We start from the raw sequence: 23,051 nt of genomic DNA on the forward strand, positions 1-23,051 counted from the left end.
GTCTGCCCACTTGCTGAGCCTGTCCAGGTCAGCCTGGATCACCTGCCTGTCTTCTGGTGTGGATGCTTTGCCCCAAAGTTTGGTGTCATCGGTGAACTTGGCCAGTCTGCTTCTGACTCCAGTGTCCACATCATTAATGAAGATGTTGAACAGTATGGGTCCAAGGACAGAGCCTTGGGGGACCCCACTGGTCACAGGACACCACGATGAGTGACTTCCATCGATTACTACCCTCTGGGTCCGACCGCAGAGCCAATTTTCCAGCCAGCGGATCGTGGAGGACCCAAGGCGACAATTGGCCAGTTTCTCCAAGAGGCGATCATGGGACACCAGATCGAAGGCTTTTTTGAAGTCAAGATATATGACATCAATCTCGCTTTACTCGCTTTTGGTCGCTTTACTATTTGGTCGCTTTTCTATTTAAAAAGAAAGAAAGAGGAAGTAAGGTAAAGAAGGCCATACATTGGGATTTGGGAGTAAGGGGTGCTGGTCATGCTTCCCAGTGTGCCTGGGAGATAGGAGCATTGAGGAAAAGTGCTTTTGGGAGAGCACCTGCTCCTGCCCTGGGAAGGAAACCCCAGTTCATGGGGACCCAATCTGGCCTCCTACCTTGTTCCCTCCCAATCCCCATAGATCCCACTGCTGGACCCATCCATGCCCTGTGACTTAGCTAGCTGGCAGCTTGTTTGCATGGGGTCACACCCCTGGGAGCAGGAGAAGAAGTTGGCTTGGTGCCAGAACTGTCCCCTGGCCAGTAGAGTTTAGGGGTTGGAAATTATGTCCACATAGTACAGGAGGGGAGGGGAGGGGACACTGAATTCTGGGATGCTGGAAGACTTGGGTGCTCATCCATGGGGAGTGGCTACACATTAATGAGCTGGGTAACACAGGTCAGAGATAAACCCGCCCTGGAGTGGTGTAACTTTAAACCACCTAAAGTGTGCTTAAAACTAGTTTCAGGTGTTAATGTATGAACAATGGAGGTGTTAAGCACGCCAGAATCCACCTACAATTAATGTGTAACAAGGCCCATAGTGTACAACACTAGAACCAGTCATTTTAGTAAAAGCAACAATATTGAGCCGATAGTGATTTATGTAATTTTTAAGGAAAATTACTTTTAATTAAAGTAAATAATAAAATAATTTTTAGTATGCTCTCTCTTCATCCGCAGTACTTTATTTAAAATACAAATATATTCCAGACTAGTAAAACATGTAGTGCCACATTGGAAGAAATCAGGTTTGCTTTTTTAGTTTATCCTTATTGCTTTATAATTATCCTTATAATGTGTTGCAACATATGTGAAATACCTTAGTTTTGTAACTATTGCTATATGCTTATTAACTTCCCTGAAACATTGTAATAATGTTTACTTAGACCATACATTAAAAAAATTACTAAAATGTTTAAATTATACATTACCTGTAACCCCCACAACGGCAAGCTTCTGTTCACCCAAATAATAGGAGACCTGTCAGCTCACAATAACAAAATAAAATTGATATTAAACAAGAGCTATTTGATTACCCTGATCCAAACTCAGTGAAGCCAGTAGAAAGAGTCTTGTTGACTTCAACAAGGTTTGGATCAGCCCTCTATTTTTTACATAAATACAATGCAATTGATTAAATATATAAAAACAAGACAGTTGGGAGAAATAACCATATACAGTAGTTATGGCTAATTATTTTCCTATAATCATTTTTTTTATGGGGCAGCTATCCATTTACTATCTTTAGACGAGCTGTATACTTCAGAATTAATCTAATGTTCATCAAAATCAATACAACTCTTTTATTACCTTTGGTGGACACTAGGCTAAGTTCTTTAGAGATAAATCATTCATGTATTTTAAGGAGGCAGAGGAAAACCACATGTTATTTAGCCTTCATTCATACAGAGAACTACTATTAATGTCAATAGCATTTCTTCATCTATATTAAGGACAGTCCTTTATTTAATTCTTTGTACTAAAAAATGCCAGTAATTAAAAAAACTGGGACTCACCAATTAATCTTTTCAGGTGTATGGTTTTGACTTGAACAACCCCAGTTTAATTCCTTGCTGCCAGAAGTTAGCATATCCACATGAAATGTCCATTTACAATAACAGGATAATTGAAAGGCGGGGTAGGAGGAGAAAAACAAGAATCATTATTAGCTTGTTAACACTATTCTACAAAATATGTCAAGTACTATGTAGAACAACTAAATGAACTTAGGCACTGAGGTGCAGATATTTTAACATAAAAACATAAAAAGAGTTGGGAATCAAAAATGTAATATTTTTCAAAGTATGTAATGAGCATGAAGTAAATACTGGAATTCCAGAGGAGCCACTAATTCTGCCACAGAGACCATGGAAAGATGGGAACACAGAGCATTTATAGGTTCTGTCATCATAATTCCAAAAAATCAGGCATATACTACAGTTCCTCTTACAGAAGAAATATTATTAACTTCTGATTGTTTGGGAAAAATTTAATGGCATCTTAAAAATCTACTGTGCATGTCTTACGTGATTGTATTTTGTATTGATAAAAACATAAGAAAATAAGGACTGTCATACTGGGTTGGCCCAATGGTCCATGTAGCCCAGTATCCTGTTTCTGACAGTAGCAAGAGTGGATGTTTTAGAGGGAGGACATATAAACAGGGTACATCTAAAGTAATCTGTCCTCTTTTATATCCTTCCTGACCAGAGGATGCACACCTGCCTATTCTGTTTAATAACTGTTAGTGGATCTGTCATCCATGAATTTGTCTAGTCCCTTTTTGAACCTGGCTAGCTATTTACCTTTACAGTCTCTCATGGTAACAATGTGAACAATCTCTTGTGTAAAGGAGTTGTGCAAGTTAAATGAGCTACATAAAAACTAACTTTTGCTTGTTGGTTTAAACCTTTCTCCTGATAATTTCAGTGAATGTCCTCTAGTTATTGTATTGGTAAGTAACACTTCCCTTTTCACTTTGTCCATACCCTTCATGATGATGATGATCAACTTCTTCTTCTCCTCCTTCTTTCCTCACTTGTCCCATCTGAACAGACTCACTGTTGCAGAGCTTGGATCTTCACCAGCTTTGGTCATATGTAACTTCCTCTTTCAACTCCTTCTCTCTCATTTTCCTCTCCACTATATCTCTTCATCTCGTCTTCATCTCCTCTTCTCCTTCTCCCTGGTAATGCCATTCTGATATCTTCTTTTCTCATGTATTCTTGAAGACGCATTTGAACATGCCCATATCATGCCAGTCTTCTCTCTTGTACTTTCTTAGGTGCTGCTACTACATTCACTGATCTTCTGATGTACGTATTCCTCACTTTATCCAGGTTCATCATTCCACACATCCATTGGAGATTTCTCATCTCTGTCACGTTCACTCTCCTTTCTTGAGTTTTCTTCAGGGGCCATGTCTCCACTCCATACAATAGCGCTGGATGCACATGTCTTGTAGACTTTCCCCTTCAGCTTCACTGATATTCTCCTGTTGCATAATATTCCTATTGCCAATTTCCTGTTTGTCCATCCTGCTGTTATTCAATGGTTCAGCTCATCTAAGTCTACATTCCACTGAATGGCTGACTCCAGTTACTTGCATTTGTTAACTTTCTGAACATGTTTCCTATAGATTATCACATTTCCAATATCAGGTACCTCAGAGAAATCACAATGTGTATATTCTGTTTTGGATCAATCAATCTTCATTCCTCTCCCCTCTAGCACTTCTTTCCATTGGTCCAATCCAGCTTGCACTTCCTATGGATTCTCAGAGCAATGACCATGTTGTCCACAAACATCATATTCCAGGGTGGTCTCCTTATTTGTTCAGTAAACACATTCATCATGACTGCAACCAGAAACGGGCTCAAAGCTGACCCTTGATGTACACTCAGCTTCACCTCAAAACTCTTTGTCTCTCTTGAACTGCTCCTCACATTTCCAATATCTGTCCTTGATGATTCTGACATATGTTTCCAGGACCACCTTAACTCTTAGGCACTCCCATATGTCCTCCCTGGGTACATGATCATAGGCTTTCTCCAGGTCAATAAAAATGAAACGGATGTCTTTACAATCTTCCCTGTATTTCTTCATCATCTGTCTTATTGCAAAAACCGGATCCATGGTACTTTTCCCCAGCATGAATCCATACTGGCCTTCTCCAATGACTACCTCTGTCCTTAACCAATTCTCCACCACTCCTTTCCACACTTTCAAAGTGACTCTCCAATCATTGCCACAATTCTGGACATCATCTTTCTGCTTGAATATTGCCACCAGAACACTCCCTCTTCATAGATTTGGCATATTCTCTGTGGCAAATATTGCTTTAAACATCTCCCACAGTATATTGATTCCTTTTTCCCCACAAGACGTTCCAAAATTCCACTGGTATATCATCAGGTCCTGTTGCTTTTTCCATTCTTCATTTTGTTCAATGCTCTTTCCACCTCCATTCTGCTGATGTCAGTCACCATGCCTTGATTTTCTGTGGCACTTGCTCACAAACTTCTTGGGTTCTCTTTGTTCATCAGGTCTTCAAAATATTTTTTCCACCTGTCCTTAATCTCTTCTTCATTCATCAACAGTGTGCCAAAATCATCTTTGATCATCATATCTTTGCATCACATCCCTTGTCAATCTCTCTCTTCTTCTAACAATCCTGTACAATTCCTTCTGTTCCTTAGTACAAATCGTCCATTGCAGTGTTTTTGGCCTTAGCATTGGTCCTCTTTCTCTCCATTGTATATGCTTCAAAGTCCAGAGGGTCCCATGTATCTTTCCATTTCTTACATTTCTCCTTCTTCTCCCTTACTACTTCCTTGACCTCCTCATTCCACCATCATGTTTCCTTCCCAACAGGCATCTTTCCAGATGACATTCTGCAAATTTCTTTTCCCACTTTCCTGATCTTATCTGCTGCCTCTTGCCACCAACTTTCAGTGTCTTCTATTTCTTCAATTTGTATTTCTTCCAACACTTTTGCTCTGAAGGCCTGTCTCGTTTCATTGGCATTGCCATACCTTTCATGATTTTATAGATCATAACTCCACTCAGCCTCCTTCTTTCCAAATTGAAGAGTCTAGCTTTTTTAATCTTTCCTGGTATGGCAGTTACTTCATACCCTGATGATTTTGGTTGCCCTTTTCTGTACCTTTTCTAATTTTACTACATCCTTTTTGAGATGCAGACACCAAAGATTCACATACTATTAAAGATTCATAGATTCATAGATAGTAAGGGGCTGGAAGGGACCTTGCAAGATTATTGGGTCCAGCCTCCCTGCACTAGGAAGCAAAGACAACTGGGGTCAGGTGACCTCCAGCAAGGTGACCATCAGTCTCCTCTTGAAGATTTCCAGGGTACGTGATTGCACCACTTCTGGAGGGCGTTTATTCCTCAGTCTGGACACCCTAACTGTGAGGAAGTTTTTTTTCCCAGTGGTAAGCCTGAAATGGTCTTCCAGGAGTTTGTGGCCATTACTCCTGGCTTTCTCCAAGGACACCCTGGTGAACACTTGTTTGCCAAGCCCTTGATGCATTCCCCTGATATAGCAGTAACCTGCTACCAAGTTCCCTCTCAGCCTTCTCTTTTTTAGGCTGAAGAAACCCAAGTCCCTTAGCCTTTCCTTGTATGGCTTGCCTTGAAAGTCTCTGATCATATGGGTGGCTCTTCTCTCAAACTTTTCCACATTCTTGTTGAAGTGCAGTGCCCAGAACTGGATGCAGTACTCAGGCCGCGGTCTCACCAATGCTGAGTAAAGTGGAAGAATTACTTCCTTGGTTTTGCTTGAGACGCATTGGTTGATGCATGCCAGAGTATTGTTTGCCCTGCTGGCTACAGCATTACACTGATGACTAATGTTCATACTATGATCTATTATTCCCCCAGGCTCCTTTCAGTCAGCTAGTCAGTTTGGCACCACCGAGCCTGTAAGTGTGTTAGAGATTGTTCATCCCCAGATGGACCATTTTACACTTCTCAATGTTGAACTTCATCTGGGTCCGATCTGCCTAACTTGTCAGCTTGTCTAGGTCTGCCTGTATCTGAAGCCTATTTTCAAGCATGACCATGCTCCCCCATAACTTGGTATCATCTGCAAACGTGGCCAGTGAGCTCTTCACCCCCACATCCAAATCATTGATAAAGATGTTGAAAAGCACTGAACTAAGCACGGACCCTTGAGGGACACCACTGCTCACTTCTTGTTAGGATGACACAGATCAATTCATTAGAACTCTCTGGGTCCTACCCCTCAGCCAGTTTCCTACCCACCTAACTATTCAGTGGTTAAGCCCACAATCCTCCAATTTTCCCTTGAGAACATCATGGGATACAAGATCAAAGGCCTTTGGAAGTCTAGGTATAACAGTGCGGACCTCCTCTCTCTTATCCAGGTGGTGAGTTACCTGCTCGTAGAAGGAGATGAGATTGGTAAAACAAGACCTGCCCACGATGAAGCTATTCTGGCTGTCATTCAGAATCCTACCTTCTGCAGGCGTATTGCACATAGACTCCTTGATGAATTTTTCCGGGATTTTCCGTGGGATAGAAGTTAAGCTAATTGGCCTGTAGTTGCCTGGGTCCTCTCTCTTCCCCTTCTTGAAGATGGGCATAACACTGACCCTCTTTCAGTCTTCAGGGACCTCCCCCAAGCACCATGAGTTTTGGAAGAGTTTAGCCAGATGTCCTATAATGACTTCAGCCAGCTCCTTCAGCAATCTTGGATGAAGTTCATCTGGTCCTGCTGACTTATAAATGTCTAACTTTTCTAACTGATCACACAAAAGTTCAACATCAACAGTAGGAAGGTGGTCATTCCCACCATATCCATTCTGAACCTTATTGAGTATGATATTCCCCTTAGTCTGGTGAAATACCAAAGCAAAGTAGTCATTCCGGAGTTTGGTTTTCTCCTTAGTGTTGGTAACCAGCTGTCCTGAGTTGTTAAGCAATGGCCCTATGCGTCCATTTGTTTCCCTCTTGTTCCCTACATGCCTAAAGAAGGACTTCTTATTGTCCTTGATTTCTATAGCTAGTTTAAATTCAGTCGCCACCTCAGCCTTTCTAATCTGCTCCCTACAAATGTGGGCAGTTGTTGAATAGTCCTCCTTGGGGACTGTCCCAAGCTTCCATTGTTTTTATGCCTCTTTCTTCTTTTTCAAGAAGACCATGATATTCTTATTAAGCCAAGACGGCTTACCAGTCCTTCTGCTACCTTTCCTCTGCATGGCATTGAACTTTTTTTGCTTTGAGGATCATGTCCTTGAGGAATAACCAGTCTTCATGCACTCCTTTCACCTTCGGTCCCTGGTCCCGCAGCCCTTCCCCTACTATTGTTCTGAGCCTGTTGAAATTCACTTTTTTGAAGTCCAAAACTTCAACCCTGCTAGCTGATGTTAGCCTCCAAGGAGATGCAGGTGTATTGTGAATTTGTATAGTGGCATGATGATATTTTCCACTTTGCTTTCAATTCCCTTCTTAATGATGTATTAACTATCACTATTAACCAATGCTGTATTAACTATTTTGGTCACCACCTCATATTGAACTGATGGTTTTACAGAATTATCTAAGGTCTCTTTTCTGAGTTGTTAAAGCTACTTTGGAATCTAGTGTTATATACATATGATTGATGTTATTTTTCCCCCATGTGCTTTACCTTGTACCTATCAACATTAAGGTTCATCTGACATTTTTGCCCACTCACTTAGCTTGGAGAGAGATTTCTGCAGCCCCTGTATCAGTTTGGGATTTGACTACTCAAAATAATTTAGTAGCATCTGCAAATTTGAAGGTTTTGCTGTGAGCCCCTATTCCCAGGACATTGATGAAAATGTTGAACAACTTTGGGCCCAGCACAGATCCCTGCAGGACTTTTACTTCTGACCTCCATATATCCTAAGTAGTGACCATTTAGCTCTACACATTGTTTCCTATCTTTTAACCAGCTCTCAATCCAGGAAAGAACCTTTCCTCCAATAATTTGACAACTCTCTTTTTTTAAGCCTATAAAAACTTTGTTGAAAGATTTTTGAAAGTCCAGATATATTATATCAACTGGATGTCCCATGTCCATATGCTTAACACCCACAAAAACTCCAGCAGATTTGTGAGGTGAGATTTCCTTTTACAAAAAGCATGATGACTCTTCCCCAGAAGATTATATTTGTTCATGTAACTTCCAATTTTATTCTTTAATATACATTCTGTCGACTTGCCAGGGTTGGAAATGAGAATCACTGGTCTGTAGTTCCCAGAATTGTCTCTGGAGCCCTTTTTGAAGATGGTCTTATGTTGGCAACCCACCAGTCTTCTGGAACAGAGGCCATTTGTAATGGTAGGTTACATACCCTTGCCAACAGTTCTACAATTTCACATTTGAGTTCATTCAGAACTCTCTTGAAAGCCATCCAGCCCCAGACAATTTAATAGCATTTAATTTAACAATTTGTTCTAAAACTTCTTCTATTGTCATTTCTATGTAATCCAACTCTTGAGACCTATCTGTTGGGAAGAACTGATCCAATTTGGGAATTCCTCCAGTATCTTCTTCAGTAAAACTTATGCAAATAATTCATTTAGATTCTCACTATGGTCCTATCATCCTTGAGTGCACCTTTTACACCTCGGTCATTGAATGGTCCCACCAATTCTCTCACTGGCTTTTTGCTTCTGTTGTATTAAAAAAAACCCACAACCCTTTTATTATCAACTTTGGAAAACTTAGCAAAACACTTCTCAAATTGTGTTTTGGCCTGCCATATTTCATAATTGACCAGTGGACCTCTTGTACTTTTTACCCCAGCAGCACACATGGAAGGCTAGTAGTAAGTTCTGGGACACAGTAGGTGTATCTACATGAGACGCTACATTGCCATAGAAATGAGCTACAGCAACATTGTTCATCACTATGGTGATGTAGCATTGGCAGGAAAGAAATGTGACGTCGATGCTACTGCTCATACTGCACAGTAGGGTTGGAAATAACCCATGCACCATCAGGACTGCATAGTAATGACAGTTACTGTGCAGACATATAGTACAGGCAGTCCTCAGACTTATGACACAATTGGTTCCTGAAAACTGCGTTTTAAGTCAAAACGTCGTAACTCAGAACCAATCTTCTCATAAGAAACTATGTTATAAATGGAGGATTCATTCCTGAACCAAGTCCTGATACCCTATTTTCACCAAAAATACCCCAGAATTTTGTACTTGATCAATTACAGATGAGTAATATAGCTACATTAATGTACTGATTTTGTAAATAGCAATCATATTGATTTGGAAGGACTTCTTTGAGGTGACTTCACTGGCCTTTCTGAAGGGCTCTTGGTTGGACTTTTTGAAAGGGTCTTGGCTGGAGTCTTCTCAGGAGTCCTGGCTGGAGATTTTTCTGGAGTCTTATCTGCTTTCTTAAAGAAAGCATCCAAGGAAGTTGGACAGATGTTCTGCAGGGAAATGAGTGATGCAGCAAACTTGTTCACTGGCGTGATGTCACATCGGATCAAGTGTTGTAAAGCTGAAACTGACGTCAGAAAGTTGAATCAGGGTGTCAGTTTAGAAATGTTGTAAGTGCAAAAAGTTGTAACTCAAAACATTGTAAATCGAGGACTGCCTGTACTTGTAGGTATGCCCAGTGTGTAGATATGGTCTTTAAAAAAAAAAAGCATGTCTAAGAGTAAGACTTTTGTACTCTAAGCCCTGATCCAAGGTCACTTCAAATGGGCAGAACCCCCTATTGACATCAGTAAGGCTCCACGTAGGCATAAAAGTCCATCTCCTTGGAAGAGAAGTTAGAATTCAGGGCCTTAGTGAGGTAACGTAAGTGAATCCTCTGAGAGATTTCTACGTGGGAGGAAGCCAGATAAATGTTTAATAGGGACAGAACATGCTAAATAGTGTGTTGAAATGCATTTAGCAAAATGCAATGCAATGATATAGAGTGCAGGGACAAACACAGTCCCTGCCTGGTTAATTATTAAGTATTTAAAGTCAAGGAACATACTGTTTGGGGAAAGCTTGGGGAATTACCATAGCTTGCAACCTGCAAATAAACCACTGTATTTAAGTACAAAGGTATCAAAGGATACCTCAGATAACAGTCAGTTCTGGGTCATTAGTGCTTATCTCAGTTTTTATCCTGTCCTGCATATCCAGAAGTAAGCTTGTGTACTCTTTAATATATGCTCATTTTGGCTCACTGCTTCATTAGGAGATTTTAAAATAAAGTAATGCCAGCAGCCTCATCGTACCACAAATGATCATTAATATGAAAGCATCTCAGTATTTATATATATATTTGTTTGTACTAGACAATTGCATTAATTTAGTCTGGTCTCTGGCCCCATGCAGCCCATCTTGGATTTCTGTTTTACAATGTTTATGAAAGAACTGGCACCAGATGGATAATGTATTCAAAGCCATAAACATAAGATCATTGCTTTAACTTTTACAAAAGCCCTTGTTTCTGCTTTCCTAACTACAATTACCTATATTGTATATATTTTCTAGTAGTTGTGTTTTAGAAACAATAATATATGTAAAACACTGGATTAGAGATGTAAAATTTCTGGAAATTTTGAAGCCATGGGGGGGAAAAATTTTTTTCCCCCCCCCCCCCCAACCTTTTTTTGATGGGGGGAAATGGAAATTTGGGGAAAAATTGAAATATATGCAATATTTATTTTCTTACCTATGTACATTTACTTTACTACTTTAAAAACATAAAATATATTATGTATAACTTAATTAGCATATAAAATTGTTATGTTTGGTATATTTATCAAATGTAAAAGTATAAATGCCTTTTTTATTATTTGAATAAAACTAAGGTATTTAAAATACTTATTTTAAATTAATGTTACAGATTGAGCTACAAGCTGCTTCACACTAAGGTACTTAAGCATATCCTAGTTTTTGCCAGTTCATGAGAACTAGTAAAAAATAAAAGTTGAAAATAGAAACCATCAACATTGTAGTAAACAAAAGGATTTTTTTATTATCCAGACTTAGAAAGTCCCCTCCATACAGTCAGCACTCTCCAGAAACAGAAGAAACTCTTATTTTTAGAAAAATTGCTCAGAAAAAAAATATCCCTCCAACGCTGGAGACAAAATTTGGCACATGAAACCAATATATCATTTAAACAATCAAATATATCCTTGAAAATATTAGCACCACAAGTTTCTTTGTCTAATGAGAGTCAGACTCAGTTTCTGAAATATCAATATTTTCTGATTCTGAATCTGAACCAACCTTTTTTATCTTCATGGACTTCAGAAAACTGAAAATTTGCGTGGATTGAAACAAGGACCTGTACTCTTTCACAGGTTAGTTTATTTCTTGATTTCCTGTGTATATTTCCAAACATAGACCAATTTGTTTCACATGCTGCAGAAGATGGAGGAATCTGAAGCAGGCAAGAAGCAAGTTGAGTCAGAGGCTGTGTTGTACAAAGGCCTTGCCATCATGTTGCAGGAGGAATATGCTTGGCAGAGTCCCAGATAGTATTCCTGGAACAAATACCTGACCATGTTCTGTGTTCTGCAACATTTGCAAGTATCTTGCCACATCAGTTCCTAAGTGTGTTGCTTATTTTGTAGTTCAGTCAAAAGCAGTAGCAACACTATCATCACTAACATTTCTATCTTTGAATCTTGGATCCAAAAGATTTACAGCAGCATGAATTGGCTGGTAACAAAATTCCTCCGCCTCTGAATGAAATCTTTTACTTTTCCTTCTTCCGTACTCGTAAGTAGGGATATACTTACACTGTCAAAGACAGTTGATTTTATCTGGGCCATTAGGTAAGGAATGTCTGACAAAAGTGCACTGTCTGATTTAGATGCAGTGATTGCTGAAGAAATTGGCTTTAGAATCTTCAGGGAGTTCTGCAGCTGAGCCCAGAAGACATCAACACAAAGTATTCAATTCAAATTCAAATTCTCATTCAAATGAGATCACCATCCCACAGCATCTAGTTTTACTACAAAGTTTGAGTCACCATTTTCTTCTCATTGTTTTCTTCCTGCTTCTTCTCAATGATTGCAGCTGCAATATGAGTAGATTTTACATATTTTATAACTTATTTTGTTATAGTCTAGATCTTTTGCAGTGTGTCCAACTTCATAAAATCATTAAGAAGCAAGTTTAGGCCATGGAAACCACATTCCATCGCAGTAAAATGTAGATATTTGTCCATTGTGATCTCCCATGCTTTCATATTGCTTGCATTATCAGTTAGCAAATCAGATACTCTACCACTCCCAATCTTCTAAGAGTTCAGATATTATACTACTGATATACTCTGCAGTATGTCTGTTCTCTCCTGTTTCAGTGCTTTTATGAAAAACTGGTTGAGGTGTTGTTATCACAAAATTTATGATTCCTGTCCTTTGTACATTTGTCCACCCATCAGAAAGTATTGCAAGAGTGCTTCATTGATTTTTTTTTGTGCACAGATTGCATAACACATTCATATTCTGACTCTAGAAGAGGCTTGTTTAAAGAATGTCTGCTGGGCAAATGGTACGATCGTCTTAATAATTTAAATGCTGCCTGCCACTGTGCATTTTCAGTGATTGATAACGGTGTCCCAGAAGCAGATATTGCTTTTGCATGAGCTTGGTCAGTTTTTTCTTGCTTTTCAGGTGTCATCTTGTCTATAAATGAAGTTATTGGGAGTCTTTTGGATACTGTTGGTTGAGATATCTGTTTACCTGATAGTGTTGACTGGGCAACACTTTGTGATACTGATGAACATTTACAAGTGCTATTTTTTATGTCTGCAGGACATTTCATACATGCAAGAATGTATTTGGTCATCCTGAAAGGATTTGGAAATGCATATTTAATATGACAGTATTTGCAAAACGTAGGGTTTGTTTGGAGGTTTTTTTTTCCAGAATGACTTGCAGTTGCATTGTGGAAATGCTTCCATATGTTAGAAGATGGTCACACCATGTTGCTGAGAGGGAAAAAAAAAAAAAGAAATAAGTAATTTAATAGCTAGGTTACATATATAAACACTAAGCTGCAGTATGTGAAAAAATGTAGTAATTGATGGAGGGCAGTCCTGCTCAGCAAGATAACTGAGAATCACTCCTTTCCTCAGACCTTACCTCACTGCTAGGGTAAGGGTAGAGGATGATTTGCTCAGAAAGCATCAGATTGGTAAGAACTCCATTATGAATTCCATAAATTATGAAGATATACTAACTGAAAATATAGTTTAATATACCAAACTCAAAGAAATTGAAACTTTTACCTTTCATCAAACAAGAAGTCTACTTTCAGTTCCTTTGTGTTGCTAGATGCAGTTTGTTAGGTACTTCTGTGGATCTCAAATTCACAGGGTTCAGTAGGAGGTGATTCCATTCCAGCACCAAAATCTTTAGGTTTCTTTTACAGTCCTTTGAAGGGAGAGGTGACCAGGTTGAGGGGCTGAGTCAGGAGTCAGGAGGAGGACATATTATTCTATCTCCACCAAACTCTAGATCAAATGTCACTAGAAGAAGGCAGGCTGCAGGCAGTGCAGAAATACACAAGTAAAGAAGGCCCTGGGTCCTTCCTTCCTCTTTCTGTGCAGATGGCAGTGCCCTCTCGGGTAAGAATTGCATCTTGGATTTGAGAGTTATAGCATGTCTACTATATAAAGGAATTGCAATAATCCTAATTCTGTAGATTGTCTTACATAAAACATCTTAATATTATATAGTTATTAGAAATCATTTTGAGGGAGTAAAGGGCAGCTGTAGTAAACAATATTTGAAAACCTTGTCTTAAAAATCATTTCATTCATCACGCTAAAAGAAAATATGTCATAAGAGGTTTTTGTTAAGTTTTCCCCTAAATTTCCAATTTTTCCATTGGAAAAAAAAGGGGAAAAGTTCTTGGAAAATACAGGGAAAAAATGTTTTTTCCTGAATTTTTCTGTTTTTTTTCTGGGCCTTCACATCTCTACACTGGATGCAAATTAAATTTATTTTGTAACATTATAATACCTGATAAAGTACTGGCTCCTATCCACATTTCTCACATGTCCTAATTTAGAGACATCTTCCTGGTTTCAAATTGCAAATTCTTCACAGCTCCTAAACTTGTGCTACTCATATAAACATAGAAGCTGCATTATAATTGTGCTTTATTAAACCTTATTCAAACGATGCAGAATTAATTGTTTTAGAGTCATGTAGGAAGTGTTCCTTGAGGGTTTCTTCAATGTTTAGAAACATATAAAATACATCACTTAGCAAAATTACTGACAGGATCAAATTAACTGTATTATGTGAAATGACAGATAGTGAAATGTGTGATATAGTTCTACATTGTCCATTAACATCATATTCAGGGAACAGCAATTAACAGATGCTGGTGCTGATTGCACGGGACATGTGAGACATCTTTTCCCTTCCCAGGAAGCTACCATGACTTTTGGGGTCTTTTATTAACAGTGAGGGATTCACACGGGCTAGAAATCTTGCAGAGTTAGAAGGAAAAACTGTGAAGAGGGATTATTTTATTCACATTTATAATAATCTGAAATAATAAATTTACTGCAACTGAAAAGGTATCGGCAAAAATCAAACCTCACTCTGCAAGCTTTGAAACAATGCAGTTACCAGAAAAAGAGTGTATGGATCTTGTTACACCTTACTATGTGAGATCCATAAACATTGATTGGTGTCAGTACTAGCAAAAGATTGGAACAGTCACATGTTCAGGCCAGCAAGGGCCTGAAAGACTAAAATATAAGAATCCCTCCCCCTCTTCTAGGCTTCACCCCTGCCCCTGGGGCTCACCCAGTTCCCCCCATAGGACATTACTTAGTTGTGGCTGCCTGTACTGTCCCCCCCAAGGGAGCAGGCAGGGAAGGGTTAACCTGCTTGCCCAGCCTCTGCTGTTGCCAGGCTAGTATACTTCTGGCCCAGAGAACAACAGAAGCAATGGAGGGGGTCAGGTATGCAGGTTTACCCTTTCCTATCTGGTTCATGGGACAGACTGGGGGCTGGGTGGTAATGGACCCAGAGCAGAGGCCAGGCGGGGGCTCCTGGCAGCTAGAGGTGCTATGGGACCTGCTCCCAGGCCCAGGCAGGGGCCTGCTGCTGGGCAATAGGCAGCTGCCAGGGAGAGTACAGGGCTAGGGTCGGTGGCTGGACAGTGGCAATTGCCAAGGACAGAGGCAAGTGCCAGGGTCAGAATGGTGTCCAGCACCCAGAGGTCATCATCTGTAGCCTACATTCCCTGACCCAGGGTGGTCAGGGAATGTAGGCTATGCTGCACCTGGAGCTGCTCATCCAGAACTCCTGGTCACCAGTCCTCTGAGACTGCAACCAACCACTGAAGGAAGATGGTGCAGTCCATTGTGCACCTCTCGTGGAGTCAGCATATCCACAGTTCTCTGGCTTTCGGCCATGGTGACCCTGAGGCCACATCCCCACTACCAAGCGTGGCCTCTCCCACGTGTCCAGCTGCAGACCTTGTAGAGCCATTAGACAGAAGTTTTTTGTGAAAGTTTGCAACATTTTAGAGATAGGATGCTCTGTATCAGTGGCCATGCGCTGCCAAGTCTCAGATTGGGGATCAGCCATGCATGGGTATCCAGAGACTAAGATAAGTTAGCCAGGCCAGCCCAGGCCCAGGCAGCCACTGGCTGAGCTGCTTATTCCTGCATGCTACCCTGGGGCCAGTAAACTGCTGGCAGCTGGCCACAGACAGCCTGCTTCCCCTACCCCGTCCCCAGGGCAGGACAGGTCAGGCTTCTCGCAGCACCTGCTGCCACAGTTCCAAACCATGCTGACCCCCTTCTCCTCCTGCAGGCCAACCAATCTGCTGTGCTGTTCCCTAGCCCATGGAACCCAGGCTCGGAAGGCATGGGGCTCCCAGACAACTGGGACAAGAAGCTTCCTGTGCCCCCACCCTCCTCTCTGGAAGTCTCTCCAGGGAGGCACCCTGGGGCCCATCCCCCACTGCACCAGCGCTGTGACCTGAGTGCCCCTGCTGCACATGTCCCAGGTGGTGTGTGGTGAGGTGTTTGTGTGGACTGAGGGGTTCCCGGCCCACTACACCCTGCTACTGTTGATTCTTATGGTGCTCTGGGTGGACCTGCACTCCTGGTATGGGAGCATGATATATGATGCCATAGGGGGCAAGCCTGGGCTGCCCCACCACCTCTGCTGCTCACTGGAAGGCTATCTGTGGCTGTGCTATGTGTTCCTGACCCCCACTGCCGAGGAAGACATCACCACCACCATACATTCATTCCTTGGTATATGAGAGGCTTATACTAGCTTAGCTGTGCGGGCACAGACTGCTCAAAAAAGTTTAGCACTGTGTCCTGCCTCTGCATGCTGTGTGTGCTTGAGGAAAGGGGGTGGGGGGGAACCCAGGGTCAGGAAGTGTGGGCAGGCCAGGTGGGGAAGAGAGGCAGGGACAGGGGCTGGGGTAGGGAGAGCCCTCCCCCCACCCCGCATGGGGCTTAGCATGTGGTCAGGGCTGAAATGGCTGGTGGCTCGGCGTGGTTCTCCCTGTCAGTGACATTGTGAGGCTGTGACCAATGTCCTTAGCCCACAGTTTGTGGCATCCAGGCATCGGGTTGAAGCCACCCCACCCCCAACATGGAGGAGATGGTGCTTCTGGAAGTTGGCAGTGTTATGGCTGGCCATGCCTCATGCCTGGCCCCAGGATGCAGAGCTAGCAAAGTAGGTGCTGGACAAGGTTCCCTGAGCTGCTAGTGGGAACTTCAGCCAGGGAACTGGGTGGGATGGGCTGCTGGGCACCCAACAGGCCCTCCCCCAGTGATGTGTCACTGGGGGGCCAGGCTGGGGCAGGGATTTGGGCAGGCTGCACATCCTGGTGGCCTGAGTCCCAGGGCAGAAGAATGACATCTAGTTGCAGCATAAAAAGTACGGACTTGTGGGCAAGACTGGACCAACAATTGTGGTTAGTCACGGTTACGCACTGTGCCCACAATACCTTAACCTTTATGCAGCACTGCTGCACTCATTGGTTGTGCCCTTGCTCCTGCATCTGGCCTGACAGTACCTTATAAATATGCACATTTGCCCAGCCTCCCAGCTTAAACTGGTGCTGCACCTCTGCCTTGATCCACAGTACCATGAGGTTGCCAGTCTCTTCCTTGGTCCAGTTCAGGCCCCAGGTAGAGGGCATGGGCATGTCTGTGGACAGGGAGGAGGCCATGGTGGGTCTCGCATCAGCTCTCTGGGCCCCTGTACAGTTGTCCCTGAGCTGCTGGACCTGGACAGCTGCCTACAGTGCTCAGCACTGGGCCACGGCATAGAGCAGTCAGCCAAATGGCAGAGGCCATGCCCCACTGCACCTGCAGGCACAGGACAGGCTGCTGTGGGTATGCTGCAAAAAGGTGGCACTGACCCTGCTGGCCAGAGGCTGCCTGCAGGTGGTCCTGGGGACTGGCAGGCCTGGTCAGAGTCTGAAGCAGCCTTCAGCATCCTGCAGCACCCTGCTGGTCTGGATGGCACTCTTCTGGCAGCCATGTAGTGGGGAGGTGCTAGGCAGCAGTGCTGGGGTGCTGGCAGGTAGGCACAGCTAGGCTGTGGCCTGCCCAGGGGGACACAGGAGCCTGCAGTGCCCTCAGGATTCCTGTCTCTGTGTCCCAGGGCTCAAAATATCTGCAGCCTTTTATAGCCTGATGACAGGGGTTGCCATAGAGGCATCCCAGCCCTGGGTTAGGATAAACCTCCTAGCCTGCAGCCCTGGGGCTGGCCTCAGTCCGGCCCCTTAGTGGCTGGGCAGACCCAGGAGCAAACTCATCTGCACTATGAACTTTTGAAAATAATATTTTCTCTTTCCCATTGTTCATCTGCATAATGCATCTGTTCTTATGCATAACTGAGTTCCAGCCTATTTTCTTTAAGTAATTTTCCATCCTTTCAGATGCTCTTCTTAAAATATATAGCATTTCTATAAATGTGCATTATAAAAGACTCATCACTATTTTATATCCTAGGTTCTCCTGTATTTTAACCTTAGCACATGTAGCTGCTTCCAATAATAAAGCAAAATAATCCTTCTAGTTGTCAGCTGCTTAAAGCACTGCCAAAAGGCCTGTGTCTATCACACTTCTTCCCAGAGAATAGAATCTTTGCTCATGAATCTTCCTTTTCACAATGCCAGGGTAACAGAATTAGATCTTATGGACGCAATAATTAATGAATAACAATAGTGACACGCATTCATATTTAGCATTGGAAAGTTTAACTGTATAAGATATTTTTAAAAGGGCAGAAAGTGAGAATCATAAATTTGCAACTAGCTTGAATTATTAAATGTCAAATGAAACAGGAGTAGAGCAATGAACTATTGAATAAAATATAGTATTTTTGTATCTAGAGTTTTTATTTTTTTATTTTGTGTGATTTCACTTAAAAGAGAGAAGAAGAGAGTATTCAACTACCAGGAATATGTATAATCCAGTATTTCCAAATTCAAATACTCAAAAATCATGTGTCAGACCAACAAAATATAATGGGATTTGAAGAAAGAACAATACAGCTTATGCCTTCTGGCTTTTACAGTACTTTCGATGGCATTCTCAAACTCTTTCTGAGAAGCATGAGGGGTAGTTTGTTTGTTTTAAAAAATACATATTTAAGGTAAAGGATGAAAGAGTCAATTAGATATTTAGATGAAAGATCTAATTCTCAGGTGACTACTGGACACTTTTAATTTTCTGAGATTCACAATAGAATCATGACAGTTGGTGACACTGATAACCAAGGGTCATGTGTGGTTAGCATATTAGCCCTTAAACATGTGGCAAGAACCACCATTTTCTCCATCTAAATTGAGGGCTGAAATTGGTCAGGCATCAATGTGCACGTTCTGTGGAAGAGTACATGCAAGTGGTGAGTGAACTGCACCATTGATTATTTGAGTATGGGTAATTAGGCACTGGAAGAAACAGCTGAAACACTTTTGGGGACACCAGGAATAAGTTTCCATCCAGGGCTTCTAAGCATATAGGAAAGTAACTGCATTTTTGAAGGATTTTGAAGCACTGCAACTGGAGTAGCTTCTCAGCATGTTCAGAGCTCCACTATATTACTGTCCAGTAGGGGTGTGTAAAGTGGGCCCTATTCAATTTGGATTCAAATTTGGCCTGAATCAGGGACGGGGATTCAATTCATTGTTTAGGATCACTGTTCCTGATTTGATTCAGCCAAATCCAAATCTGAAGATTTGATGCTGAAATTAAATACCTATTGGCAGAACAATAAACATTTTTAAACCTGACTGATCTATTCATACAATTTAAGAAATACTTTAAAAGCTCAAATATATAAAAGAAATGTTACCATGCATATCCTTGTGTAGGATCATCCAGGAGTACTCGGATTATATATAACAAACAGCTTAATAACTTGAGAGAAAAATTGAACAGTCGTATTCTGAGACCTGTTTTACAGGAGAGAAAAATAATATCAGTTCATTTAGGTTTTATTCCATATTTAATATAGATAACTTAAAAGTAAGAAGTCATTCCCTCAGTCCTAGGCAGAATATTGGTGATGTCAAGTATTCAAATATTAGTATCTGGAAGCTTTTATGGGATCACTTCATATTGGAAATAGATGATACTTGATGAAATATTAAAATATGTTAATTAAATAGTGAATTTCATAATTAAGCTCTCAAAAGATAGCAAATATGAAAAATAACATAGATTATACAACTGTAACTTTACATCCTTTAGTGTGTATACATTGAGAAAGCATTGCACCATATCAAACAGAGGGTCTAAAATAATGCTATAAAATATAATGCAGTATTTTCTATGAACTTGGGCCTTACATAGTCAGCTTCTTCAAAGTAATGGGGGCTCTACATAGGTACTTAGGACTGGATCCACCACTAATTAAAATCAATGGAACTATTGACTTAATGGTCATTGAATCAGGATTTTCACTCATTCTATGACCAAGGCCTAAGATATGAGTGTGATTTTATCATTGAAGGAAGTACAGCATTAGAATTGCACTAGTGTCAACATTTGCATCTTATTTCTTTATTTAAAAAAAGGAAAAGTGTCCAGTAATTATCCTGATAATCATTACTGATAGAGGTCAACCAGAAACATCATTAGCAACTGCTAGTAACTTGTGGACTTGTAAACTGAGAGTCAAATCCTGCATTTGGATACATGCTATTGACCCCTTGTATCCAAGGAGAGCCCCACTGTCAGTTGAACACATCAAGATCTAGCATGAGGTCACTGGATAACTAGTGACTCTTATTATTGCTAACGAAGGCTCCAGCACTTCAAGCACTTGTGCATATCAGTAACTGCAAGCATATGAATAGTCCCACTGAGCTCAACAGAATTGCTTATGTCTGTGAATGTTTGCCTTATCAGGGCTTAGTTATGGATGTCCTCACCTTTGCTTTTATCAGGGCACATTTAATATATTCTAAGAGTGGAAAGTCTGTCTTTCCTGTTACTCAGACCTGAAGTTACCTAGAGTTCCACATAAACTGTGTTTTTGCAGGAAATTGTACTTTAATTCAATATGTTATAGTTATTAATTCTGAAAATTATCCTTTCTTATACCACCCTGAAAATAGTCTAATATGTAGTTACAGAAAAAAATCAGAAGTGTTTGTCCTTCAACTAAATGTTAGAATGTGCATTACAATATGTCTATTACAAAATGTGTAATGGAACACTGGTTGGTCCTTTAACTATGAAGGCTAAGTGATGAAGCCTAATAGATGTAATAAATGACAAAAGCTAAATAAACCTCACATGGTAAACTCATTGAAGGGGGTAAAAACCCCATCCTCAATTCCTAAGGAATAAGAAACCATACAGATGTTAGTAGCAATTAGAATTGTGAACATTCACCTACAGACTCCTGATGTCTTATCAAGCTCAGCTAGCAAAAAGCTTCTAATTCCCCAGAATGGGAAGAAGGACTCAGAAAAGCAACAGGAAGAAGGAATGTATCCAGAGACTGAGGATAGCACGTAGGTATATTGTTACTGAGGCCCCTGACAGATGTTACACGTAAGACATGATTAACTGGTTAATCAGGTCTTAAGTAGTGACCTAGCCACATATTAATGCAATTAGTAGGCAACCAGTGATCCTCTGGATCATGGGATACATGAAAGAGATCTAATCAGGTGTCTGATGAATCTGCTTGTATGGAGTCCTGCAAGCATCACAAAACAGCCTTTGACATATATGCCTAGGCAAGAATATGGAAGAGTGAAGGCTGCCCAAGACCTACCACCCCACCCCGCTTTAGACCATTGAGACAGAATCCAAAGGCCAGACCAAGTCCAGACGGTCAGTGTCTCAATGATTGTAGCTTCTGTCAGAAAGCAACAAATAATAACTGCTGCTGACTGTCTAATGCCTCAGTAAGCGTGTGTTTCTATCAGTGATGTCCCTTAGCCTTTCTCCAACCAGGGAATACCCACAAGGCAGTGAAGACTAGGGTTTGGAAGCACCCTATACTCACCTTATTCTAGAGGTTGCAACATTGTGGTATTTTATAGGAGTTACCCCACCACAAGTAGCTCCACCATGTTGCCACCAGGCCCTCCAGTCAAATGCAGTTTACAATCATACCTGGGGGACCAATTTATGGTGTGATAAACTGAGGAATAAGCCATAAAATTATTGCACAAAATATATGTAATAACTTAGTAGCTGGTTTCTATCATGCCTTTAAGTAAATGTGTGGCCAAGGGCTCCATGTGCTCCCTCAGCTAGGGATTCTGATCAGCTGACTGGGGTTCCTATCTGCATTGCAGCATAGGGAGCACAGGCAGCTGAGCTTGCTACTTGATGGTGCAGGGGGAGCCCAGAATCATGATTCTGGGTACTCCCTGTACCAGCAATGTGGTACAGTGGGCTCTGTTACTTGATCCCACAGTCTCGCTTCCTGCCATGCGTTAATGGCATGGCAGGAATCATGATTGTTGGGATTATGCATCAGATCTTATCTCACCTTTAATTTAACACCTGCCAGTGGCCTTAGTGGACGTGCTTCAGTGCTTTAGTCTTGACAGTACCTCTCACACCAAAGTCCTGGGAGGATTCCTCTGACAGTTTCACCTGTGGGACACAATCTGGTAGACATTCTTGAAGTATGTGCTGAGGAGGATGTGTAAGCAGGCCCTTTTCATCTGAAAACTCAGTGGTTGAACCACTCTTTGTATGAAAAGGCAGAAAATGGTTGTAATATAGCTATTTTGGAGTGTTGATAGGTATGAACCAATAACCTCTGTCTAGAGCATGTTCACTGGTACATGCTTGTGCTCAGGGCCGTCCCTAGATAGGGGCCAATCAGGGCGACTGCCCTGGGCCCTGCACTTTGGGGGGCCCCACGGAGCCAGGCAGAGTGGCGCAGCCATGCTGCACTGCCACCAGCTTCACATCCAGCTGCTCAGCACCCCTTCCCCCCACCAGCGAATCTGCCACTGAAATCAGCACATCCGGCTGCTCACCCCCGCTCTGAATCTGCCACCACCTTCCTCATGTCCAGGGGTGGGGCCCCACACAGGCTGATTTGCTCTGGGCCCCTCCCCCTGCTTGGATCATTTCTGCTTGTGCTACTCTGAAGCAACTCTTTGTGCTTATTTCTACACATTAGGTACAGGGAAAGGGGGGGGTGTCATGCTTCACTTTGGTGCTTCTTTGTATAGCTGAGAGGCAGTGTAGATATGCCTTTAAATAGTAAGGCCCAGATCCTCAAATATATGTATGTACTTTGCTTTCATTGTAATTAAAACTTATTGTGTGAAGAAAAAAACACTTCTAAATCACTAGCTAATTAATTAGTAGCCATAGGGGAGAAAGAGAAAACCTAGCAGGCCATGGTAACAAAAGAAGATTGCAAATCAAGAGAGATGATACTTTGACTATATGAAATACTTCTTAGATTCCACATTGACAAATATTTAAAATTCTAGCTTTCATACTGAAAATATGATGTTATTCCTCTCAAAAGTATTGTTTACTGTTGTTACATCAAATTTTAACTGTGGGAGAGAG

General features: G+C 41.5%; 1 protein-coding gene across 3 annotated transcripts in view; it reads right to left on the reverse strand.

Annotated features, from left to right (window-relative positions):
* KCNT2 (potassium sodium-activated channel subfamily T member 2) overlaps positions 1-23,051 on the reverse strand; it is a 371,828-nt gene that overhangs the window by 235,410 nt on the left and 113,367 nt on the right. For all 3 annotated transcript variants that reach the window (XM_025200221.1, XM_025200220.1, XM_025200219.1), the window contains exons 3-4: positions 19,345-19,444; positions 1,426-1,474 (exon numbers count right to left, since the gene is read on the reverse strand). In XM_025200221.1, the coding sequence (XP_025056006.1) occupies positions 1,426-1,474; positions 19,345-19,444 (149 nt within the window). The remainder of the gene's footprint in view (positions 1-1,425; positions 1,475-19,344; positions 19,445-23,051) is intronic.

The sequence above is a fragment of the Alligator sinensis genome, unplaced genomic scaffold (genome assembly GCF_000455745.1).
Source record: "Alligator sinensis unplaced genomic scaffold, ASM45574v1 scaffold56_1, whole genome shotgun sequence".
NCBI lineage: Eukaryota > Metazoa > Chordata > Crocodylia > Alligatoridae > Alligator > Alligator sinensis.